Here is a 26,795-nt window from a genome sequence, read left to right as displayed (position 1 = left end):
TGGTGGTGTTTCTGCGGTTGCTGGTGCGGTGGATAGCAGCCGGATAGAAATCTATAAAGGTGGGATTTCTGTCTTTATTAATCCATTGCATGGACATACATGTTATATTTAAATGTAGCACTGTATACTGTGTGTATTGTTAATGAGCGCTTCTGTTTGAATATTAAATAAATAATAGGTAGCCTATGTCAAATTTAGGAACCTTTGACATAGGCTATACGATGCTTGCTTAGAACAGCTGTTTTCATTGCGAAAGCCATAAAACCGTCGTAGATGCATGAAATGCATATTTATTCGTATGATCTGTGGGGATGGATGTGAAGGCTGCCACTGGTTTAGTGGATCTCTGGTTTGACTCGGGGCCTGTCCTGCAGAAAAAGGCGTTTCACTCCGTCCGACGGTTTAAATCAGGAAAATGGGTCTAAATGTGTCTGAGCAACAACAATAGAATACAATTCACAACACTTCAAATCCATTCAAAGAGCAAACGAGGCGAGAGTAATCAGAGATACTTTGGACACGCATACACAATCTATCATTTTAACAATTATTATCATGAAATAACCTAAGGTCACCACTGAGTAGGCTACCATATATAGACTATTGGTGCGAATATGGGGATGATGGTAGAAATATTATTGGAATTTAATACATGAAAGGTTGAGCTTTATGCAGGACTGTTGTGTTCCTGTGATAGGGTGAAACTTGTATTCCTAAACCAATCGGATCTCGGTTAGTGCCTTCAAATGAATTGGCATGAATGAATGAATGTGTGTGCCTCCCATACTGCAACAGCACATTTCAGTACAGAAGGAATGAAATATGTAAGAATAAAAACAGATGAATAGGCCTACATCATATAAAACTTAAAATATACATGCATATTCTTGCATGCATAACTAAAATTATATTGGGAGTGCCCAATGTATGTACTTCACATACACACAGGAGGAAAATAATATATAAGAAATACTCCAATGTGTGAATGTTGATCTTAGCTAAGAACAAGTGAGAGTATGAAAGTATTGATGAATGCCACAAAAAAAATTGTATGCATAAGTTAAGATAAAATCTTTGAGTACATTAGGCCCAATGTAGTTTTTTTTGCTTCTTATATAACTATATTACACCACATTTGTTTTTATAGTTTTGCCCTAAATTTATTAACGTTGCCACTAATATAGAAGAACGAGGAGAGAACGTGTGTGTGTGTGTGTGTGTGTGTGTGTGTGTGTGTGTGTGTGTGTGTGTGTGTGTGTGCGTGCGCGTGTGCGCGTGTGTGTGTCAGAGACAGACAGAGGATGTATTGGCTTTCATCTACCTTTTCAATTACAGTATCGAAAATGGTATAATAGTGTAATTGTTGATTCAGCCTCAGTCAGCAGTTTGGCCATTGAAATGAATCATTATAATGGGACAATTTAAAGAGCTATGTATAAACTATAAGATTGAAATTCTTCTGGCAGTGACTTCTTTAATTTTGCCTGCAGTGATTAAAAAGTTTCATGTGTTTGAAGAGTCTAAATGTGAGACCAACAGTCTGCAGGTCGCATCTCTACTTCCTCTGCTGACAGTTAAGTTACCGGCAGCAAGACTTGAAGGCAAGAGTGACTCATCTGCTGTTTCTCCTGGGAAAACACACACATCCATGTTGCCTGTGACAAACACTCCTACAGTTCCAACCCAGGGTCAGAGTCATACGTTGCTCGATATTTTTTATTACATTTCAGATAAATATCAGTCTGTCAGAATTATGAGTCTCATCTGACCACAGATGTAGAAAAACAGACTCAAAGCTCAGAGTTGTTTCTAAATTAAGAAATTTCATACATGAAATAATTGTCCGATGATGGTCTAAAGTCACTTCAGAGGCTTTTACACAATCATAAGAAAAACTAAAAAAAATCTCTGAAAGGCAAACATGGTATTTCTGAAGGGAAATATAACCAAAATATCAGCACGACATAGCTATTACCAGTTTGCAGCCCAAAACTGTATTTCTAATTCGAATTGTCCTTAAAAAGCTATATCAAAGCATACTGTATTATATTAATAAGTGGATATTAACTAAACAAAGCCTTAATACATTGACAAAGTGCAGGAAGAAGGTTTCAACTTCAACAACAAGCTTTACATTTTTGATTAATATGTTTTTTAAAACTGAAAAAAATAGATATGTGTAAAAACAGGGAAGACGATTCAAATAAAAAGCTAATATTTAAGAAGTATAAACCAGTTTACAAAGAGATACATGGTTTTAATTCAAAACGTCCTAGATTCACCTGCAGACACTAGCACCAAAACAACCTCTCACGCATGCTGGCTGCTCCCCCCATCTCTGCTTTCTGTTTGCTGTGGAGAGAAAAAAAAGAAAGAAGAGGAAGAGATGCTATTTTTAGCTTCCCCTCCTCTCATCTGCATCCACCAGCTTCCTAGAAAAGGAGGCATGTGATTGGAGGAAAAGGGGGAAAATGCCGTCCCAGGCAACCAGGAGCAGGACAGCAGCTGCATAAAACCCCTGCATCTTCTGTTTTAGTACATTATAAGTTATTGTTTCACACACCAATATCTATCTATCTATCTATCTATCTATCTATCTATCTATCTATCTATCTATCTATCTATCTATCTATCTATCTATCTATCTATGATGTGTGAAATATAGGGATGTGGTGATAAATTATAAGTCAGGTGAACTGTTGGTATGTTAAACTTCGACACCTCGACAAGACATCACATTTATTTTAATGTCAATTATTTTGACCAGTTGGTGTTTCAGCTGTCCAGTTCTAGTGTCCCACTTTTTCTCCCTGATGAGAAAAAAATGTTTTCTTTTAGCATCAAAACCACTGAATACTTTTAATATAATTGTAATGTTTGGTAGAATATTTTAGATTTGTGAAAACCTTTTTTACCCTCTCAGTCTGTTCACAGTTGAAGTTTTTCTTCCTAACGGTGAATTTACACAATAGTTTGCGTACCAAAGTACCAAAGTAAAAGTCGTAAATACCAAGGTATAAAAAATATTATTTTTGTAAAAAGTATTGGCAACAAAATATATATATTTAGTAATATGTATGTAATAAAGGGCTGAATGTGATGCATTCACCTACTGTTTCAAATACCTAGATCTCACCTCATTTGTAAAAAGTCCCATCTGGTTGACCTTTGATCTCTGAAATAGGAACACTAATGTCCACCCTCTTTTTTCAAATAGGGTGGGTTTTCTTGATTAGGAAGTATTGATGATGCCTTTGCAAGGTACCTTTTAGTATAACTGTTGCAGACTGCAGCCATTAGAACAAGAGGGATGCTTCATGACTAGCAGTGCAAGGATAGACAAGTGTTACATTTGGAGATTCATCATTTTCTGTTCGTTGAATGCAGATGTTATTTCCACGTGTGAGAATTTTTAGCTGTCCAGTTTCAGTCAGACCATTTTTTTGACATCTTTTGCATTCGAATGCTCCTATAGTGTCAGTTTTATGGGTTTGGATGGTGGAAAGAACCATGAACTTTTATGTTTGTTTATGTACTTAAGTGAGTAAGTAAGAGATTATCCCCACCTCAGAAAAATGTGTTTAAAGTGAAACTCCAGTATGACTTTGCTCTCTGAGTGGAGCTGAAAACGCCTCCGTCAGTCGTCTCAGTAGGTTCCTCAGTAACTGTCATTTAGCAGGAAGGTGTTTGGGTGATCTGGGATCAGTCTGCAGGAAGCCAACCGCTACTGATTAAATGAGACTGACTAGCTGGCCTCAGCCGCACTTAGCTGTGGATCAATCCAGCTCCTGGAGGACGTCAATCTCCTTTAGGTGACAGGTTTAGAGGAGAGCTTGATGATGTCATTGTCCAGCAAAGAAGCTCACAACTCTTAGTCATGATTGAATTAGGATTAAAGGACAAATCCGGCGCAAAATGAACCTAGGGGTTAATAACGTGTACTGAGTCGACCGTTCTCTGGGATTTGTTTTCAAGCTAATCAAATGTAACCAGTTTTAGCGCAAACCACTAATTAGCTTTTAACGCTAATCGTCGATGCTAAAATTACTGTTTATTTACATGGAGTCTGGTGGGTTCAGCGAACACAATTTCGCGGACTTTTTATGTTTTAAAAAAAGGATCTTACTCTTTAACAGAAAGGTCGACCTCCTTAGAAATCCTTTCCATAATGTTGTCTGACACTTAGAATATTAATCTGAGTCTGTCAGTGGAAAAATTAGCACTTTTATGAACGTAAATACAAGCTGTATAATTGACGTCCTATTAACTTACATTGTAGCTTGTTTCGCCGTTCCGACTGCAGCGATCTCGTTTAATACTGGACCAATGTCAAAGGAAAATATTTCCTCAATAGTTTTAATTGTATCCGATACTCAATGAGCTGTTGCAGAAACAAGCCCAGCGTGAAGCAATAAAGCAAAAGCTGTCAGATAAATGTAGTGCAGTAAACATTACAGCATTTCCCTCTGAGGTGTAGTGGAGTAAAAGTATGAAGTAGCAGCAGGGGTGATTCTAGGATCAGACCTTTAGGGTGGCTCAGCCCCTAATGAGAATGTGACACGGATATGGCGCATGCAAAAGTGTTAACCCCATTGCTGTGACAAATTGCAAGAAAATTAACATTGAACTTACATGAAATGTTATTATATTTGCATTCTGCATAAATCTCTGCACACCCATTACTCTGTGAAATATCTCACAAACTCTTCACTCAACACATGCATCAGTACAACAAGCGGTCCCTGAGTAATCCGGTTTTGAAATTGCAACAAAATTTCTACATGGTCTACAACTTTATAATGTATTCTCATGTAAACTATTTATGTCAGCACAGATATTTTTTGTAAATTGCTTAGCTAGTGTATTCCACCATAATGGTTATTATATTGCCAGATTCCAGACAATCCCACTTACTTATATATATATATATATCCCACTTACAAATATAAATATATATTTCTACTGGTATGCTTCCCAGTGACAAAAATATGAAGAAAAAACTATTCCACCTGTGTGTGCATGGTTAAAATTCTGAAATGCAAAATAGCTCAGGCTACAGCACAAATATTCCCATCCATAGATATATGAATAATCAAGTCTAACCTCTGAATTTCTTTTCAAAGTGCACCAGATTGATGCATTTAAACATTAAAATACACAACATGTTCTTACAGGGGAGCATGCCCATGGACCCCCCCCAGGGGGGCTTGTGCCCCAGTGCAGCTCTAGGTCTAGTGACCCCCCTGGGGCAGTGTCCCCGTTTTAAGTTTACAAAGATTAAAAAATTACCTGTTTTGGAGGTATTTATGCTTCTGAGCTGAAAATGTCCCTGGATTTTGTCTCAGAAATCTGGTCAGATTAGCATGAAAACAAATCCCAGAGAACGGTCGACTCGGTACACATGTGTTATTAACCCCTAGGTTCATTTTCGCCATATTTGTCCTTTAAAGAAAAACACTCAACACTTGGTGAGAGAGGGTGGCACTAAGGTGTAACTACTGACAATGTGCTCTTGAGCAAAGCAGAAAACGTTGAGCTGCTTCAGTGGAGATGGATGTATGTGTAGCTGCAAGTTTACTGCATACTGTTTTTTTTTTTATAATTTCAGATTTTTAATCTATTGTATGTAAATAGTTTTTACAATCTTTACTGTTTAATATTGTATAAAAACAGGCAGCACAATGGTGCAGGGCTAGCACTGTCGCAATTTCTTTAAATCATAAGTCGTAACGAACCCATGTGTTACGGCAGCTCTCTCAGTTCAGCACACCTGACTGATAACTTTGTTCAAAGGCGGTTTACTATCGAGGCCAAATGAAAGCAGCAGGCTGAAATGCATTTGCATAATGAGAATTTAATTACTTTGAGATTAAGCACATAGGCCTGCAGTCTGTAAGCTTCTGTATCAAATTAGTGTTTAGTGAAGGTTAAGCAAACTCTCTTCTCCACAGCTAATCTCTGAGACGCAGAGGAAAGGCTGCAGTAATCTCACCACACCGTCACATACAGACACTCAGCAGCCAGCAAAAGTCTGTGACAGTGTTTGACAAGATCCAGACTTTCAGCTGTGGCTGCTAATTTTTAACCTCCTCTAATCGCAGCTATTAATAACTGTCACATGCTTACGTTTAACTTTAAGGTATTTAAACCAGCACTTTGGTCCAGAACAAACTCGATAAATCCACATTTTAGATACCCTACATTTTAAGAAAACAATAGGAAAGAGCCAAAGGGTTAGATCACGCTGTAGCACCTCGACAGATGGAGCAAATATTTCTGAAGTGGTAAATAATATTCAGAGAGAAATATATTTTGTAGAGAAACGTGAGGGAAGAAAAAAGAATGGTTTAAAGTGCAGAGTTGGAAAGCTTTTGGGAAACAGCAAGCAAAGATAATCAAGAAGTTTAGAAGAAGAGTAGACTAAGACCTTGGCTTGAATGTCTATTTCTAAGTTACCTTATTTCCTAATGTGCTATACCTGCAACACCGCTGACTCAGCTTAAAGAAACTCGATAAAAAGCAAATGGGCTGAAATATCTGCTGAGCTGAGTAGACACTTTGGTGCAACAGTAACAGGAGCAGATACATTTTTAATAAGGCTGGCCAAAGACGAAATCTAACACCAGACCCTGACTGTGATCAAGTGTGATCTCTCGTCCAGTAGGTTTGCTTTGGTAGGAGCCAGAGAAACATTTTTAGATTTGTTTTGGTTCACTGTGACAAATAGACGTCGTAGATATTTTAGTTAACGTTAACATTCACTAATTTTTGGTATATTGTGTTTTTTGTGTGAAATGTTTGCGTGTATGTAAAATCTTCCCACTTGACATCATTATTATGTAGCATTTTGATCAGATGTGTCAATAAGTGTGTTTCTGTCCACTTTTTGATATGCATTTTCAATTTGTACATTATAAAACCTGAGTTGAAATGTAAAAAGTCCAAATTGTGCTTTGCTAATGACGAAAAGTTGATGTATCGATAGAAACAAAATGCAATAAAGTGCAATGGAAACAGACTTATGCTGTTTTTTCACTGCACGACTTGCTCTTTTTTGGTTCTAAGCGAACTGGGCTGATACTAGAAGGTGGAGGTAAAACACTGGAGTTATTTTTAAATAGCCAAGCTACCGCCAATAGCAAGTGCAATTTTTGTATTCACTCGACCCAGGTTTTAAAAAATGGCAGCCCGCAAAACTACGCCATACATTACGCCATACAGATGACAAAGACATTCCTCTGTTTGGTTGCCAATGAAAGGATTCAGCGAGTGTTGCACTGAAGACGATATCACGGTCACGGCAGCTCACGCCTTCCTTAAATGAACGCATGAAACAAACATAAATGCCGTATTTCCATCACGTTTTCAACATAGTTTTTTCTTCTCTTGAGGTTCGCTTTTTTAACTACATCATTGTCCCCTCTTCAGCAATTATCTCAATGCACTCAACTCCTTATACTGTATTTCTGTAACTTTAGTAGATGGAAACACACATTCATTTGTATTTTCTTTTGCTGATTTTCAGGAAATTCACTTGGATAGTAACTTAACTAATAATATCCCATTAATGCGTCATATATTAGCAGGCTAACATTTGTTTTGTTTAGTTAGCTACTCAACAGTTACAGTTTACAACTTTTGACAAGTTACAGCAACGATACTTTATTTATATATATATATATAAAGTTATAGCTAGGCTAAGTTTGAACTTTAGTTAGTTCAGCCAGCACCAGATCTCAGCCCAATTGAACACCTATGGGAGCATCGTGTTAGGCAGCATTTAATGTATTTAATGGTGTTCACAGACTTGAATTTGTTCTGGCAGCTCGTTGTGGGACGACACTACACCAAGACACTTTATGTTGTTCTTTTCCTTTTAATATGTCACCATTTGTATTTCTGTCAACTAAACTGGAATTTCTGCAATTGAATATTTCCATCAGGTCTTTGATAAATAAGGTAAATCATCTCTTAAGTGAATGGTAATTTATGGTATCAACACATTCTGGGTCTAATACTTCAGGGTAAGCCTCTATAACAAGCCAACCAGGGCATATAGTAAAAAAAATCCCATTTTTTATCTGGATCTCTTTTAGCTCAAGACCAGTCTTCCGATCATCTATATACAAATCAAAGTAAAAACTTTTTCAGAAATACTATATAGCAAATGATTCAATGAGGATCTTCGGTTATCAATATACTGTACGTCTCCTTCAACCTCTGTGTTTGTTCTCATTTCCTGTAGTTGGTGTGGATTACGGACTCGCCCTCAGTGGGTCACACTGCAGTTCACGTCACTGCAGAGCACATTTTCAGTCATCTAAGTAGACTTGATGGGTTGCCAATGAAGTTTAGCGTGATTAAAATGCTGAGTCAAGCTAATTTGAACTTGTTTACATCCACCTGTGATGAACAGTGTAGGGACTGTGGCTTGCTGTACATTTCTGAGATAGAGACAGATTAACAGGAATATAAATAAAGGTTGCCTAAAAATATGAATGCAACGTGCTGAAAAAAACAATGAAAACATCATCCAACAGTGCCAATACTGATTGCACAGTTATGCTGAAACACAGTGCACATCATCTCAAGCAATGTTGGACTTAATTCTACAGTATATGGCATGCATCACAGCAGAGTGTTTTTTGTAATGACACTGAGGTAAACATACAGTACAGTATAAGAATAAAACATTTCTTTTGGGTGTTTCTCTTCTCACAGCCACTCTCCTCCAGTCACTTGGCAGTCTATGGGTTGTTTAAAAAAAAAAAAATTGATTAGTTTGCAGACAACAGAAGAGCTTAACCTGTGTAATGTTTTTTTTTCTTTTTTTAACTGATGAATTACTACATTTATTTATTAAATTCAAGCACAAACACATCTGGCAACTTCCCTGTCCCAAGACCTGTGTAGGTTTCAAACTTTTGGGTGTAATATATTATGAACTATATTTTAAAACTAAGCAAAATATTTAATGTTAATGTTATTTAACTTGATTTATTTTCTTTATGATGTGATTTTATGCCCATGCTCAATTTGACAAGTTCTTATTACAAATGTCGTCTTTTTGTATTTTGGATTAAAACTCGTTATATTTATTGTAAATCCAGTAGTGTTTTGAAGTATACGCAGGAGCTCAAGGCTGCAGATTTGTGAAAGAGTTATTGACGTCACAGGCGGAGCACAACTTATCATCAACCAAATACAATTCGACAACCGTGATGCTGCGCTTCTCAGATGTTCTTCACCTCTTTGCACAAAAAAACATCAATGTGTTGAGGAAGGGTCGGTGCTTTTTCATTATTTAACAAGTATCTCTGTGTTCCTTCTTGTAAACCGATAGGCCGGCGCTCTGAGGAGGGTGCAGTTGTTTTGTTTCTGCTTTATTTCCTGAGAGTTCTCGTGTTCCACTGCAGCTGAGTGGAGATAACAGTCTAAATATAGAGCAGGTTGCAGCGACTCTGAGGCCTGTGGGCTCAAGTCAATGTGCTCTCAAGAGTCGAAAAGGTTTCCAGAATCCTTTTTGTCTTCGTAGCCCTGTACTCTTGTAGCCCGCTGGTAGCTAGCGCGGTTGCATACCAGCAAATGTTGTAAGTCTCAGTCATGTAGCGGATGGTTATTAAGTAAATAAGCTATGCTTCTTGTCAGATGGTTGAATAGTCCCAGTCGACCGTGTCCGACCATTGCTGTTACTTTCTGAAATGTGATGAGCCAGCTGTGTGGAGGTGAGAAAGAAGTCAGGAACTTTTCTCACTTGCTGTTTTTTTTTCTCTCTTGTAGAAGCATGTTTTACGCCTTGAGCCAGTTCAGGGTTGAGACGCTAATGTGTCTGCATCACATCCAGACAGTTAAAAGTACATTTTGTCAACCTGAGTGATAATCTTTAAAATCTCAAACACTAAGTATTTGAGTCCAATGAGATACAGAAAGTAGTTCCTAGGAAATTGTAAGTAGCTGTTGTATGATAAGGTGACCAGATTTCTGAGACAAAATCCGGGGACATTTTCAGCTCAGAAGCATAAATACCTCCAAAACAGGTAATTTTTTTATCTTTGTAAACTTAAAACGGGGACACTGCCCCAGGGGGGTCACTAGACCTAGAGCTGCACTGGGGCACAATCCCCCCTAAGGGGGGGTCCATGGGCATGCTCCCCTGTAAGAAAATTTTGTGTATTTTAATGTTTAAATGCATCAATCTGGTGCACTTTGAAAAGAAATTCAGAGGTAAGACTTGATTATTCTTATCTATGGATGGAAATATTTGTGCTGTAGCCTGAGCTATTTTGCACTTCAGAATTTTAACCATGCACACACAGGTGGAATAGTTTTTTCTTCATATTTTTGTCACTAGGAAGCATACCAGTAGAAATATATATTTATATTTGTAAGTGGGATATATATAAGTAAGTGGGATTGTCTGGAATCTGGCAATATAATAACCATTATGGTGGAATACACTAGCTAAGCAATTTACAAAAAATATCTGTGCTGACATAAATAGTTTACATGAGAATACATTATAAAGTTGTAGACCATGTAGAAATTTTGTTGCAATTTCAAAACCGGATTACTCAGGGACCGCTTGTTGTACTGATGCATGTGTTGAGTGAGTTTGTGAGATATTTCACAGAGTAATGGGTGTGCAGAGATTTATGCAGAATGCAAATATAATAACATTTCATGTAATTTCAATGTTAATTTTCTTGCAATTTGTCACAGCAATGGGGTTAACACTTTTGCATGCGCCATATCCGTGTCACATTCTCATTAGGGGCTGAGCCCCCCTAAAGGTCTGATCCTAGAATCACCCCTGCTGCTACTTCATACTTTTACTCCACTACACCTCAGAGGGAAATGTTGTAATGTTTACTGCACTAGTCGGAAACGACTGCAGTGATCTCGTGTATATGAAACAAGCTACAATGTAAGTTAATAGGACGTCAATTGTACAGCTTGTATTTACGTTCATAAAAGTGCTCGTTTTGCCACTGACAGGCTCAGATTAATATTCTAAGTGTCTGACAACATTATGGAAAGGATTTCTAAGGAGGTCGACCTTTCTGTTAAAGAGTTAGATCCTTTTTTTAAAACATAAAAAGTCCGCGAAATTGCGTTTGCTGAACCCACCAGACTCCATGTAAATAAACAGTCATTTTAGCATCGTAAAATGGGCATTCTAGAACATCTCTGAGCTCTGATCAGTGCTTGCTCTGGCTGTCTTGAGCCTGTGCGTGTAGGGTGCAAGACTATTTAATTCCAATTTCAGGTCTGTCAGTTACAGTGAAAACCGGGGACATTTCCGGGGACAGCTCCAGCCGGGGACAGGTCACCGAAACCGGGGACTGTCCACGGAAACCGGGGACGTCTAGTCACCCTATTGTATGACAACTGCATTGAACAGCAGATACACGTCTTGGCTAGCCTAGCTCTCCAGCTGACGTAAATACCTGCCATAGTAGATTGTGAGTGTGTAGGCCACAAAATCTAAAGTTACCACTGTCATATAATCACTTCTTATGGTGTCACTGTTGGTGTAGATGTCAAGCTGCTTCTTTCCTAGACTGTAACTTCAGCTGTAAATGAGACTCCTGCCACGAGGGAGTCATCAACGTTTGTCAGACGTGAAAATAATCTTCTTGTGACGGTAATTGATGTGTCCTGCCCCGTCGCCACGCGTCGGCCTTCGTCTTCCTTTATTTTGGCCGATTCGGCGTCACAGAATCTTGTCACATCATAGGAAAGCACATTGCCAGATGAGTGACAATTTTAGTTGTTATTTTCTGTAACCAGTGTATGATGAAGGCATGTTGGGTGGGTCGAATTAGCTAGCTAACTAACCAACAGTGGGCTGTTCGGGTTTGGTCCCTCCTACGGTGGGAGCCACCGGAATTCTTTTCAGAGAGAAAGGATGACAGCCCGGGAGATGGACAGTCCGGTTAGCCATCTCCCGGTGTCCGCTGTTTTCCCAGCGCTGAGTGAAGCAGAGGGACCATAGGCTCAGTTCAGTTCTGCCGCTGCTAATTTGATCAAATGCTGTTTGTTGCGGGTATCATAGCAACGTTTGTATCCGGTTTCCCTTTTTGAATGACGACTAGATTACCGTCGCCTGCTGGTATGCAGAGTTATTTCCTTGCACACATGCACAGAACGTACGTGGTACTTTGCCGTCGGCTGTAGTCTCTGCGGTGTGTTCCAGTGCTAATTTTTGGCAAAGACAAGGGCGGCGTGGGCCGACGTGAGGCGATGCCGCAGTCGGCCATCGTCGCCACTAGTTCCTGGTAGATTCTTAGATGTAGTTTTCCCATTAGCTTTATCAGATAACTTGTCTCAGCATTCGTATGGTCTTATTGAGTTATATACGTATATATCTACTCTAGGCTATATTTATATCCCTCTTTGAGATTGAATGTTTGAATGCTCTATTGCTCATCATTTGTGCTAATACGATGGTTGTGTTTTTCCATATATCCTTACTGTATGGTAAAGTTTTATACATGTATATACCTCAGATGTCATAGATTGTCAGTGTGGAATCTTATGGTGCCATCAAATCTCTTACCCTGAAACTTGTATTACCTCACATGAAAGAGTGAGGTAAGAGTGGATGAAACACATTTTTTATTTTTTATTTGTTCTTTATAAAAAAATGTCACTGTCATCTTTTTTTTAAATATTGCCAACTGCAGCACTGTTTTTGGGAGGGAAATGACACCGTGCATGCAGACTTGTCATGGGAGGCCTTGATCATCACTTACATGCACATACTGTAGCCATTCTGGTTAGTTACAGTAGTAGTAGTTAAGTTAAATTGTGTAGCACAATTTTGTAGAAATGCATTTCATTTGTGTTTTATATAAGTGATTTACTTGGAGATTAAACATTACAATAATCATGTATAAGCAAATGTTTTTTTGTATTTTTGTTGGCAAGGTGCACATTACGCACAGCTAAAACATTGTTATGCTCACCTTAAACAGGATTAAACACACTGAATGGCATTATGCACAACTTTAAAGCAACACTAGGTAACTTTTCCCGCTTCGGTCCCCCTACAGGTTGGAAGCGGAATTGTCCATTACATACTGTAGTTCAAATGAACTGGACAATGTAATGTAATGGACAATTCTGCTTCCAACCTGTAGGGGGACCGAAACGGGAAAAGTTACCTAGTGTTGCTTTAACTGCACTAAATTCAACCCACTAAATGGGATGAATTACATGAAAGTCAATTTTTTTGCTTTCTTGGCAGCAAACTCAGCAGTAAGAGCTGTGTAATTCATCTTGGATGCAACATCCTGTTCATGTCTGTTAGTCTGTTATACCTGCGACCTCTACCTAGGAAGGAATAAAACAGATGTTTTTGTTTTTTTACTGGATGGAAATTAGCTTCGAACTATGTTGGGTTAAATGAAAAAACCTGCATTGTGAGGCCCCCAAGAGTCTCTGTGCAGCTACATTTAGAGGTCACGGCGGCCATTTGATTAAAGTTTTGTGTGTCACCTTTGTCTCTGTCCACAGATGGCCTCAGCAACAGCGACCTATGGGCAGAAGGAGTCTTCGGACCAAAACTTTGACTATATGTTCAAGATCCTCATCATTGGCAACAGCAGCGTGGGCAAAACCTCCTTCTTGTTCCGCTACGCCGACGACTCCTTCACACCGGCCTTTGTCAGTACGGTGGGCATCGACTTCAAGGTGAAGACCATCTACAGGAATGACAAGAGGATCAAATTACAGATCTGGGTAAGACATCTGGACATGTGTTTAGTTTCCTGGAAAGAAGTAAATCAAACTAAGATCTATAATTTGTTGTATGTATCCGGTGAATTGAAGTTGAATGAGTGAGTGCCATTAATTGATTTTCTTCACCGTCACAAGCTTGTTGGCCAAACTTTCTTCACTCACCAAACCCGCTTATCAAACCATCACCTGCAGCTGGTCAACAGTGTCCCATGACTAGCTGCATTTTTACATATGACCTTTGAGCCACGTTTCCAACGATTTTCCTGTGCTTCCACCATTTTCCAGGTGCATTTGTCTGCATTTCTAAGATGAATCAGTTTGAGGATAGATTTGCTGAAGTTGTCAGAGGTTTTCTGCAGTGTTATAGCTGCACAGTCAGAGCCTATACAGACACAAAGTGACTTATTTAGTCCCCAGGCATCAGTATGCTTCAACTGAAGTGCATGTTGGATGGTTGAATGTCTGAAACTCCCTCTACCTCACACATTTACACAACTGTCTCTTTTCATGTGAACAACCAAGTGCAACACTATGAATGACTTCCAGGAAGGATTGTATGGCATTTTAGAGCAACGATAAAAACATTTGCATTTGGTAGTCGGGCGACGTGTTGTAAAAATGAGTCTGATTCAAGCATACCAGCACCAACTCCACATCTGAAGGTTGTTTCAAAAAGCAGGATTAGAAGGTGAGCTCGACACTTGTGAGAAAGATGTTGCTTTTTTCTCCTAACCTAAATTTTAGTTACGTTTTTAATGATGTCTAATAATACAGCAAATAACGTTTCATAAGATATTTCATAACACGTTCAACAGAGCAACAGGATCTGTGAAACACTGCCCTGTAGTGCAGTTTTTATTATGCAAACTATCCTCAGATTGCAGTAAACACACAAATCTGCACGCCGCCCGTACTCACTGCAGCCTGCTCATCCAGCTGACCCTTGGAGGAGTAGAATACAATAGAATACAATAGAAGTAATGACACAGCTTTTAACATTGATGTGCGTTCAGGAACAAACAGGGCAGTGTTTTTTGCATCAGAAATGTGTTGTTTCTTAAGGGTTAAGCAGTAAATGCAATCAAAGAGCAGCGTAATACATAATTTATGGCAGAGCTGTGATGGTGAGCAGAGCAGTGTGTGTGTATGTGTGTGTGTGTGTGTGTGTGTGTGTGTGTGTGTGTGTGTGTGTGTGTGTGTGTGTGTGTGTGTGTGTTATGTGTGTAGAGCTGTCTCTGTTGTCAGCCTTTGCCAGGTCTTGCCTCTGGTAAGGGAGACAGAATCGTCCAATCAGAGCACGAGAAATAGATGACTGGGTGCTGCTCTCCCCTCCCCCACTACTACACACATCTCACCCTAATAGATTTCCCCCCTCCCTTTCCTACATACACACACACACACACACACACACACACACACACACACACACACACATACACATTAAACCCCCCATCTCTCAGCAATTATCTCAGCTGAGAATCCACTCTAGTAAATATTTAAACAGTTTCAGTCATGAGTTCAGATGTCTACGTACAGTATATATATAGATATACTGTATATTTAGATTGTCTTGTTTTAAAAAAACCTTTTTTGGGTGTTGGGTCCACGTAGTGGCCTATTTACCATGTTTTCCTTGTAGTCTGCAATGTATCATTGTCTTGACTCGTGTTTCATTAAATTAAATGAATGTACCCACGAGTCCAGGAGGCAGGGAAAACAGGGGAAACATTGAATTTGGGTTTATCTGAAGAGTTAAGATCACACAACATCACGGCAGGTGATCCTTATCCAAAGTCTCAGCCCGACAAGTCATTATTGACTTAATGTTCGCTCATCTAAAATGTTCACAGCTTTATCTTTGTATCAGGGCTCGTGGTGAACGCAAAGATGAGTACTCCAACGTGTTCATTATGTAACACCACTCAGTGCTACCTACACTGACATTTTAGGTATAGAGCTTGATGCTCTCATCCTGAGCAGCCTGCAGCACATTGAGTGGATGAGCAGGACATAAACTGCAGAACATAATAACCAACAATATGGAAATGTCAGAGCTGCAGCTCTCTAACAATAAATGTCATATAATGTTCTTGTGCCCTGAGAATGATCGTGTGTGATTACTCATCAATGAGTACAAGAAAAGAAAAGCTAAAAAGTGTATCTGTGTACAGTATGTTATTTTTGTGTGTTTTTGTGTGCACACATCTAAGGACTGGATGGTTTGTCGGTGACTGCACGTTGCAGTCCATGTTACTGTATGTGTGCATTGTTTAGATGCTTCAACGTAAATAATCTAATTCCCTAGAAAGTTTGATAACAGCACGTAGAACCTGGGTATTCGCTGTATATGTAGTGTAATGTGTCTATGATAGTAATTGTAAATTAATTCAATTAATCATTTATAACACACTATAATGTAGTTGTAAGCAGTGCGTAAATACTCAGAAATGTTCGAGGTACACCAAAAAGCTGCCTACTTCCAGTAGAGCCAGTGATTGGTTTCTTTTTTTGCTCTGTTTATCTCCACACTGACAGCAGAGTGATGCCATTGGACCAGAAGCTGCTCGGTTGGGTATCAGAAACACACCAGGCTTTAATTCCCTTAACATTCATTAGGAATTAGCACTGACAATTAATCTCACCTGGGTTTGTGGCCAAGCAGAGAAAGAGAACAAGGGAGGAGGAGACAGGATCACTGTTTGGCAAAGCTCGCAAGCAAAAATAAAGACAATAGGAGGAGATGATGAAGATTATAAAAACCACAAAAGGCCTTTTAATACGCTGGCTGTACTGGTGCACATGGAAACAATGTGTCAGTCTGACATGTTAAATGTTTAGGCTTTCTTTAGGCTCAAGTATTGTGAAACCACAGCAGAGCACCCAAGTCGTTGTTTGGGTGCATCTGCAGGTCTTAAACATTTGAATCATTCTAAAATAAGTTACTGAATCCACTCTCGTATCTGCAAAATATCTGCTCTGATAAAAAACACTTTGACATCACGCTTTTTTATTTGTAATTTCCTGTTGTCATGGGATTTTTTTGTTTTGTTTTTGTGTCAGGATAATACATCTTTAATGCAGGATACAAGATTGGTGTACATGACACTACTACCTACTAAGGAGTAGTGTGCCGTAAACCAATCAAGGATTGTGTCTTTAAAAACAAGATCGGGTAGTATGAAAAAGGAATAGACAACTCTTGAATTTGTCTTGAATTTCTGCACCCTGCAAATTCTACGTGCTTTATCATTTTACCAGCCAAATTCATTAATTTAAAGAATAAGTCAATGGTGTCTGAATCACCTGTTGTGGATGTGGTTATACCCTCAGTAAGGAATATGATTTTTGTAATTTTTTAGTTTTTTCTTGGTGTTTGTTTTGATTATTTATGATTTATTATTATTATAAATTTAGAAACAAAACCTGAGGTTTTGACTAATATAATAAGTTGTAATATTGTTAGTGTTGACAGTGTTTGCAGGGCTTGTGCCAAATCTCTGTCATGCGAGAAATAAGGAAAAGGTACCAAATAGACTGTTTGAAGACATAATGGTTTATCCTCAACCAAATCTGTCAGAAGTCACTGTGAATTAGATTCTGTGAAATGTTAAGAGATAGTCAAAAACTAACTGCAGCTGTTGTTGTTTTTGTCCAGGACACGGCGGGTCAGGAGCGTTACCGCACCATCACCACTGCCTACTACCGAGGAGCCATGGGCTTCATCCTCATGTATGACATCACTAACGAGGAGTCCTTTAACGCCGTCCAGGACTGGTACGTGATAAGAGTGTAAACTGACACCATGGAGCTTTACCTGTGAGAGGGAGCGCTGTGTGGAGGATGGATCAAGTGGTAGATAACCAGTCTGGAAATAGATGCACTGTAAAGATACTTCAAGTTCAAGTTTCTTTATGTATTACTTTTGTCTCCTGTCTGGGCTTTGGCTCTGTGTATTATTTCATTTGTCCTTAAAGAAAAAGTACAGAGTTTGTAAAGTTGATCCTGATTACATTTAGACATACTCTACTTCAGTAGGTCAAAGTCTAGTGTTTATTTTCACTGCTACCTCATCCTTTTCATCATACTAGACACAGCTCTTCCTTTCCATCTACATCCATCTCCATCTACTTCAAGTTTAAGAGGAAAGTGAAACTGCGTTTTCACCAATGAGATATGGTACTATGGCTGAGCAGGAACACACAGGAGGAGAGGACGAAGGTGTTACAGATGGGGTTCTTTGTGCAATATTTTAACCATATCCGGTAATTGTGACAAAATAGTCAGGCAGTGAGGTCAAATTAGCTTGCTGTCTAATTCTGATTTTAGATGTGAAATAATAGTCACATCTAGGTTTCATTTTTTAGGATGGGATTTTGTAACTGTGCTCAATCACTTGGTTTAAAGACTCTGTTCAGCTTTTTCACTGGATACACTGATTTAGAAAACGTGTGAGAGGAATAATTCAGACTTCAGGTTACATTCAGCCTGCAGTGTTATCACAGTCTTCGAGTTTCCTCTCTGACTGCTGGGTGTGTTGGCTTCCAGGTCCACTCAGATTAAAACGTACTCGTGGGACAACGCCCAGGTGCTGCTGGTAGGGAACAAGTGTGACATGGAGGACGAGCGAGTGGTGGTTGGAGATAGAGGCCGACAGCTGTCTGATCACCTTGGTGAGTTCATGGTGTACACGCACACACACACACACACACACACACAGACACACACACACACACACACACACACACACACACACACACACACACACTATACAACTCTTTCTTATTGTATGTACACAGATCTGAAGTGAATAGATGGACAGGCAGAAGGTTTAGCCTGGTAGTGTTAAACTATGCAGTTGCACAGATGACCACGTCCACATTAGTCTATATCCACGACATTCCACTTCCGGGATTGCTCTGTTGCCGTCGGATTTTCAGCCGGATGTCCATTACCTTCCGCTTTCTTTGTGTTGGAGTTTTAAACTCTGGTCAATTTATCAGGACTATGGTTAACTGCTCCTCAGATCTCTGCAGGGTAAATCCAGACAGCTAGCCAGACTATCTGTCCAATCTGAGTTTTCTGTTGCACGACTAAAACAACTTTTGAACGTACACATAACAAGTTCCTTCCCGAGGCTATTTTGCAGCGGCTCGGTGGCACTGTCTGGTGCTTAGCGATGCCCATGACGATTGTGATTGGTTAAAAGAAATGCCAATAAACCAGAGCGTTTTTTTTCCATCTCAAAATGCTGTGTGGCCTAGCCAGACCCTCCTTCAGAGTGCTGTGGAGGAGGGTCTGGCCCCATTAAACCTCTCTGACCATCTTCCACACCCTGTTTCCTCTCCAGGTTTTGAGTTCTTCGAGGCCAGCGCCAAGGACAACATCAATGTGAAGCAGACCTTTGAGCGCCTGGTCGACATCATCTGTGAAAAGATGTCCGAGAGCCTGGACGCCGGAGATCCCGCCGTCACAGGGGCCAAACAGGGACCCCAGCTGACAGAGCAGCCTGCTCCTCCTCACCAGGACTGTGCATGTTAAAGCTGACTACTTCCCCTAAACCCTTTTCCTCCCCCTTTCCTCCTTGTCCTCTGTCAGCTGGACCCTGGGGCCTCGGGTCAAATACTCCCAACACCCTTTTCACTCACTTTACTGCTTCTTTCTGTAACCTAGTAAGGATCATTGGCTCAGGGGCACAATAACCAGGTTAAAAAGTGTCTGAAATGCTCTGAGATGCTAGTGGACCAGTGCTAGAGGCATGGTTGCTCCTCATAAAAGAGCTAAAAGGTGATTTTTTTTGATCAGTGCGGGTGTTTATCTGATGCCAAAGCAAGTTCAATCAAAATACAGTATTTCAGACTCTTTGCAAACCAGGTTCTTGAAGGTTCCCGACCCATCTTTCGTTGTCTCGCTGTTCCTCAGTGTGGTTTTACAAGAAGGATTTGACGGCGTCCATCCTCAGAGTGCCATTTAAATCCTTCCAATGTTTACGGTACTTTGTGTCATGTCAGTCAAATGTCTTGAAAAGATTTCAGCCTTGGATGCGGTGACAGAGAAAGCCACGGTGGAGTTGATGTGGGAGGGATGATGCAGCTGAAATCTGCATACTGATGTGTTCATTTCGTTTATGATTCTGGATGCACACAGAATCAAACATACATGTACCGGTATCTGTGTTTCATTTGTTGGCTCACCTGGTATCTACACATGGATATTGCAGGTATAAGTAAGTGTTTTGTTTTCATTATTCAGCTGAGCCTTTTCATTTGGCCTTTTTTTTATGTTTTTGTATTCTGGAGCCCCATTTATTCTTTCAGCACTGGGTGGGAAAAATATGAACAAGATAGAGCTACGTAAAAAAATAGCAAAAAATTTAGAGACACGTTTTATTTAATTATTTAATTTCTTTTAATGTACATATAAATGTTGTGCAATATATATATAATATCTACAGGTATGCATTTCTTGAAATGAATTTAAAAAGGTATAAAGTTCTATGAGGATAGTATCAAATATAAGAGGTCTATGTTGTTGGGTTTGTTTGGATGATGTGTGGAATTGTTTGCACCTTGTTTGTTTCATTTCCCTGTCGGTTTTGTCTTATGCTGCCTTCCAGGGATGTCAGAAATTCAAAATTCCTGCTTAGAAAATACAGTGGAATGACCCTTTGAGTCTGAATTACCAATCAGAAAATTACTAATATGTTGGTCATTCTCCAAACCACTCAGTGTGATTTCCAGCACTGCTGCTAATAAAGGGAAGCATTTTAAAATGTCTTTTACATAAGAAGAAGTCGCTTGCATCATAAATCCTTTAAGCCAGACAGCAACTGCAATACAGCTGACATCAAGTAATAAATAAAATAAAGATGTGAGCTTTCAGAAGGCTCAAATCTTTATTTTATTTTATTCCTGATGAGCAATAACATTGATGCTTTTTGTCCCAACATGTTATTGTTCCTGCTGTCACTAACAGAAAATATAAAGATGTAAGAATATCTGAAATAGCATTTTGTGTAACACAGTTGTGCAGTTGTGCTTGCTAACAATGCTACGCGTTGATATTGGGGCCTGGGGCTGGGGATGCAAAGCATTGAGGTTGAAATTATGTGATTATTACAGCAGCATCATTTATGACTCAGACTCAAATTCAGCAAACTTAGTTTTCATCTTCCTGATAGCTGTTTGGATAGTCACAGCTACTTTATCAAATATCAAAATTTCCTGTAACAATAATCATTCAAACATTTCATCATTCTTTAAAAATATGATGGAATGGGTTTGGAGGATGCAATTGTTTTGTTAGATATTTGCATAGTATTTTGCCTTTATCTAATAGTTTGACACATAGAGGGAGTGAAAGGAAACATCAGGAGAGAATAGGATGACGTGTGACATACAGCCAACACTTAGAGATTCAATGTTTCCTTGCTTTGTGACAAACAGCCCAACAGTAAGCAACTTCTTCGGAATCAGTATTACAGTCTGTTTTGTGCAATGCTATCTCCAATGCTCAGTCTTCAGGAGAAGTACCTGCAGCACTGTTTAACAAGCATCAAACAACTGGAGGCTGATATGTTCACAGACCAGGTAGCTGCTGAGTTTCTACCACTAGTTTTGAATCAATGCAAGAATTAAATATTTTGTTCTGAGGTTTTCTTGGCTCCAACCACTCCACATCTCTGCTAACAGCTGTTTTTACAGTAAGTCCACATGGCATCACTCGTTCTGGGTGTGCATTACTGCACCAAACACTCAGTGTTTGTACCCTTGTTTTAATACAGTTTCCACAGTTAAAACCGGTTTGCCGAGTATTCGCTCTTTTCACTTCACCAAAGATTGCTGTAGAAGCAGCTCTCTGTTTTTGCTGTAGGATGCCATAACGAGCAGTGTGATCAAATTTAAAACTGTAATAAAATGATGCTGCTTGGAGGACTGAAGTGAACTCTGGAAATTAAGAAATCCTTCTTATTGTTATGTCATTGATATGCCAGGCTTGCTGGTGGGCAATGCGTACCTTTTGAATGATGTTGTTTCCAGTAAAAAACAGAGAAAAAGAGGATGGATTGAGAGGGCAAAGCACTACACAAATCATTGTGGTGGTCAACATCAACAACTTCATAAAGAAAGTGACTCTGACTATGTGATTGAAGCAAATATAATTCAGAAAAGCATTTATTTTGAGAGTAATTGTTGCGTTAATTATGTCAAGTGTAGCATACCAACCTGAAATCACAGATGTGCCACTAACTTTCAAAGTTTGAGAAAATGAGGCCCCAGTCAAAGTGCCCCACCAAAGTATTGATTATTATAAGGGAGTGATGATCACGACAAACCTGGGAGACGATTTTGATCCTGCATACATTTTACTTCTTACTGGTTGTGACTGTTTCTTTTCCGGTAAAATCCAAACTTTTCAACTGTTCTTCTTTCTAATGCGTCTTCCTCTCTATATAAACCAGATCTGTAAATACAGTATCTTTGAGTCATATGTGTGGATTGTGTTGTATCGACTAAGGCTTGCAACAAAGAAAAAAAGACAGTAAAAACCTAAAAAAACAAACAAAAAAACAGCCATGTTGTACTGTATCTGCATTCATTACTAGGCTTGCTTGTGAATGAATGTGTTACATAAGCAATACATCTTACAGTATACACAAAAAAAAAATGCCATCAAGCTTGGTAGAAGTTGCCGACTTTAGATCTTCTACTAGCACGAAGAAACATACTTTAAATGGTCTTGTGCTGCCTCTTCACATCCTCCTCGGTTTGGGCCATGAAGGTGAGAGAATATGCTGTGGATGTTTTTATCTGTACTTTGTGGTAAAACAATAAAAAAGTTACTAACAATTAGTTGATTCTTGTTTTTGAAGATTTACAAGATTTGGTACCTTTTGTTGGTGAGATGGGTACTGTTACTTCTAATGAAGTTAAGATCCCAAAATGAACTGATATCAGATATGCATACCAACTGAAAATGATGATGTGCTGCATCATAAATGTTGTATTAACCCCAGAAAGTAAAGTTGAGATTCAGATTTTCTTTTGACTAATCACATTTTTTGGTGACACGAAAGCTCAAAGTCTTCTAGCAGTATAATTGTCATGTTGATCGTCCCAACTGCCTCAAGATGTCAATGTTCCACTTTTTGCTGTCAGATGATGTAGAAATATACTGTACAGCAACAAGCTCTTCGGAGTTGTTGCTTATGAAGGGAAAATGCACACAGATATGTACTCGGCCAGTAAGTGTACAAAATATTTGTGCGCAGTGATCCTATCATCAAGTAGACTAACCAGGTCAATGCATGCAAAAACTATGATCCAAAGTAGCTCATTTGTTACATTAGATTTTCCCAACAAATAACCATCATATCAGCAAAGGATATAATATCACGAGTGACAGGGCCAGGCATAAAGGGAGACAAGTGGTAGTGTGCTATTAGTTTCTGGTTTTGCTGTTAGTTAAGCTACTTTTTGTCAAAATCCCATCTATTCCTGCCTCAAGAGTGACTGACGTAATGCTACCTTCCTACCTTCGAGGTCAACATGCCCAAAGCAACATTTCTGTTTCTATATTTCAACTCAGCTGAAACATTACATGTTTTTATCGACATGTTACATGGCTTTTGAAATTAAACACAGTTATTGTCTGTGAGGGAGGCCTCCATTCCCCCATTAGGGCTCTACTGTATATGCCTTTCGGCTCCACGTTGTCCTTCGATTAAAATCTTATTAGGATGAAAAATATATATTTAGGCCATAATTAGACACTAAAGTCAAAAACGATATGCACTATATATATTATAATACGTATTATTCAATTCACAAAAACCATACCTTACAATAATCGAAAATAGCTTTATGAAAATTACATTTTGCAGGATTTGCAGTTCTAATTTTCTTGAACTGTGGTCAGACAAGAGCCTCTTACTCATCATACTGTAGGTGGATGACACTGACTGGCTAACATCAAAAGGCTACACAGTGTTTACTGAAAAGGCTGATATAATTAGTATTTTGGTCTAACTCTGATTTTAAGGACCCCTACTTTGGATAATAGATAACATTATTTGATAACATTGTTGTAAGGAACCCCATCTAATCAGATTTATTCTGCCTTGCTGAGGAGTCAATAAAACACAAATAAATCAGCCATACAGTACCCATATTCACATTATTATGGGCTGACATCTGTTCAACGATATGTGAAATCAAACTTATCCTCTTCAAGATCCTTCAATATGTCAGAACTGTCCCAACATATTCACTAAAATGTCATTTCAACCAATTCCTCAATTAACCAGCAGAGGGAGAAAGACACCAGGGTGATGATGTGACGCAGATGTCCCCACACACACACACACACACACTTCCAGAATCCATCCCATTACACAACAGTGACTTCACTAATTCAGTCTCCATTAGAGGAGCAACTATAAATGTACTCCTTATCAAAATAATGGACATTAAGTGATCCAGGAAAAATTATCACTATGATTTATAATGATATTGTGTTGACTTTTAGTTGTTGTTGTTGTTGTTATAGTTTTAATTTTCTGTTGGCACTGCCACATAACCCACAACATAATTTCTTACTGTCTTTATATTGTTTAATATACTTGTCCATGTCATTCTTGGGACTAGTGTGCAATGAAAGACAAAACTGATTCTTCAGTCAACCCAGTTAGTTGAATACCTTTATGAAACTGAACATAGTTTTAAAATGAATGGTTATAGTAGGCTATGTCTTGATTTTGACCAACTTCTTTGGAGAAACACATAAGGGTTGCACCCAACATCCACTAACAGCTCCTTCACTGTTGCACACACTGACTTAGACCTATGATTTTTTCACAACATGCATGTAAATATGAGAGTTTTGTCAAAATGGAGGAAACAGTGTTTATGGCCGAGTAGCATTTAATTAAGGACAAACAACTACAACTGTAGGCTTGAGTTGGCAGAAACAGTCAGTGCAACAAAACGGTTACGCCTCTTCACATTAAAACAAGAATACAATGAAATAGGGACACAGTAGAGTAAAAAATAGATAAAAATATGTGTTTGTAAAGAGTAAAGATTATAAACACTGATTAATTGCACCCTTTGACAACCAGCTGTGGGCAACATTCGAGTATGTAAACATCATGCAAATTGTTCCCTACATAAATAAATGGTAAATGGTCTAGGCTAGGTCATCTTTTACATATCAAAAGTGGGTGTATGTGCGTTTTTTCTTACAGCCACTTCCTAATATATTAAGGGTATCTGTGTCATAAATATTATATTAATATTAGGCTAAGTTTGTAGAAATATTGTACATCTGTTTGGTCCATGTTTGAAACTTTATATAGACACAGCAAGTCTATAAACATTTTTACAGGGGAAAAAAACTAATTTTGTGCTTTCTGTCATTAAAGTTGAGCACATAGACCCAATAAGTGCCTCTTTCGCTCATCAGGAAAGCCCATAGCCAAAGTCCATTAAAAGAAACTGCAGTTTAATGCAGCCTTGTTCATCAGTAAAATATACGAGGTAGAACAGGATTTCAAACATCGACCATATTAAAAGGCAAACGCTCTTCATTTCGGCATAAATCCAAAAAACAATTAGCGATTTTTTTTTATAATAGGCTACTGATTTGTGCTCTCCATTGGGTGGAGGCGAATGTGGATCCTGGAAATTACGAATTAAAATGTCTAATCTGTTGACCGATTACATCTGAAGAGTCTCGTTATCACCCTTTATCTTGAATTGTGTTCTAGCCTACCCTATTTTTTACATCTTGCCGATGCTCAAAACCATCAATCAATTATTAATACATTTGGCCTACGTGGCCTGCATTATTTCCAGCACATCTGGGCTACGCTACATACAGAAAAACCAACATTAAGAAAGTCCATGAAGCTTATATGCTGGTCGGTAGCACAACTGCAGGTCTGTACTTCCGACTAGTGCACCTGCACTTCGTGTGGCAGCAGCTGGCAGCCGCTGTTGACATGGTTGAGGACTCTCTGTTTCAGCTGGGCCACTTGATCCCTTAGCAGGCTAGCTGTTGAGGCCAGATCGGTGTTGTGGCTTTTCAGCGATTTGACCTTGTCCTCCAGCCTCGAGATCCGCTCCAGTTTGCGCATCCGACACTTGGAGGCTGCAATCCGGTTCCTGAGCCTCTTCCTCTCGGCTTTCATGTGCTCCTGTGAGTCATTGTCGATGGGAGACAGCGGCGGGCTCTCCCCGAAGCTCTGAACGTCGGGGACCGTCTGAGGCTCCTCCTTCGGCGGCTGGACCCGAGACAGCTCCGGCGGGGCTGCCCCCAAAAGATGCGAAGGAGGTGGCGGGAAAGGGACTGTGTCCGTGGAGTAGTTGACAGTGGTTTCCATTGGCCCGATACCGTAACTGTTCAAGTTCGTATACACCGGTAGATCCGGCTGGATGGTGACCGGGGCGATGTTAGCGCCCAGATCCAGGCTGCTGTTAGTCTGCCCGGCTCCGTTCAGCTGGTTCTGCTTGTGCAAGTCCTCCAACGCCTTCACAAAGCCCTCAGCGAACTCCTGCTCGTCCGTTATCGTCTTCGGGTAGAGGAACTGGGGGCTTGTCGGTGTCGTAGTAACCATACCGTTGGACTGGATGATAAGCCTCTCCAGCTCCGGGGAGGCCAGTTTGAGCAGCCCCAGGTCCGGAGAGCTGAGGATGCTCTCGGCGTCGCGGAGATGCGGTTTGAGGTCTGCCTCGTCCGCCAGGCTCGAGTTAATATCCTTCTTCATCATTATTTCCGTGGATAGGTAATCATAAAACGACAAGTCCTAACGTTACTGCTCGACACTCCCTCACAGTGGTGCCTTACCCATAACCTCACAGAAATAAGCAGCAGTAGTGTAAAATATCTCTTTAATTGATATGTCTAATAGCCTACTAATAGCCTACTTTACTGAAACCGTTGCCAGATGTAGCCTATGTTCTGGAGCAGGATCTGAGTAGGCTACTGCACGCCCGCGCGCACCGCCTCGAGCTTTTCTAGGCTGGCACGTTCCATTATGTCACATCGGCGCGCGC

General features: G+C 39.5%; 2 protein-coding genes across 3 annotated transcripts; one reads left to right on the top strand and one right to left on the bottom strand.

The window, feature by feature from the left end:
- Positions 1-22,577, top strand: rab3ab (RAB3A, member RAS oncogene family, b). 2 transcript variants are annotated; one of them, XM_078258683.1, is made up of 5 exons: positions 1-59; positions 13,519-13,743; positions 17,399-17,517; positions 18,289-18,413; positions 19,091-22,577. In XM_078258683.1, the coding sequence occupies exons 2-5, from the start codon at positions 13,519-13,521 to the stop codon at positions 19,279-19,281; spliced, it is 660 nt and encodes a 219-aa protein (XP_078114809.1). In that variant the 5' UTR covers positions 1-59; the 3' UTR covers positions 19,282-22,577. The 2 variants fall into 2 exon arrangements, with proteins under 2 accessions (XP_078114809.1, XP_078114811.1); XM_078258685.1 differs by lacking the exon at positions 1-59 and adding an exon at positions 9,188-9,285.
- A 1,848-nt stretch (positions 22,578-24,425) lies between these two features.
- LOC144523244 (transcription factor JunD-like) lies at positions 24,426-26,795 on the bottom strand. Its single transcript, XM_078258682.1, has one exon. It carries the CDS (start codon positions 26,507-26,509, stop codon positions 25,694-25,696), a length of 816 nt encoding a protein of 271 aa, XP_078114808.1. The 5' UTR covers positions 26,510-26,795; the 3' UTR covers positions 24,426-25,693.

This window comes from Sander vitreus, chromosome 9, assembly GCF_031162955.1.
Source record: "Sander vitreus isolate 19-12246 chromosome 9, sanVit1, whole genome shotgun sequence".
In the NCBI taxonomy this organism is placed as follows: Eukaryota; Metazoa; Chordata; class Actinopteri; order Perciformes; family Percidae; genus Sander; species Sander vitreus.
Note: the sequence above shows the minus strand (reverse complement) of the source record. Positions and strands in the feature narration are given on the sequence as shown.

Excerpts from the sequence above, each read along its gene's own strand:
- rab3ab (XM_078258683.1), top strand. The coding sequence starts at position 13,519 with ATGGCCTCAGCAACAGCGACCTATGGGCAGAAGGAGTCTTCGGACCAA. Across the intron at positions 13,744-17,398 it reads GGATCAAATTACAGATCTGG|GACACGGCGGGTCAGGAGCG; the intron begins GTAAGACATCTG and ends GTTTTTGTCCAG. Across the intron at positions 18,414-19,090 it reads ACAGCTGTCTGATCACCTTG|GTTTTGAGTTCTTCGAGGCC; the intron begins GTGAGTTCATGG and ends TTTCCTCTCCAG.
- LOC144523244 (XM_078258682.1), bottom strand. The coding sequence starts at position 26,509 with ATGATGAAGAAGGATATTAACTCGAGCCTGGCGGACGAGGCAGACCTC.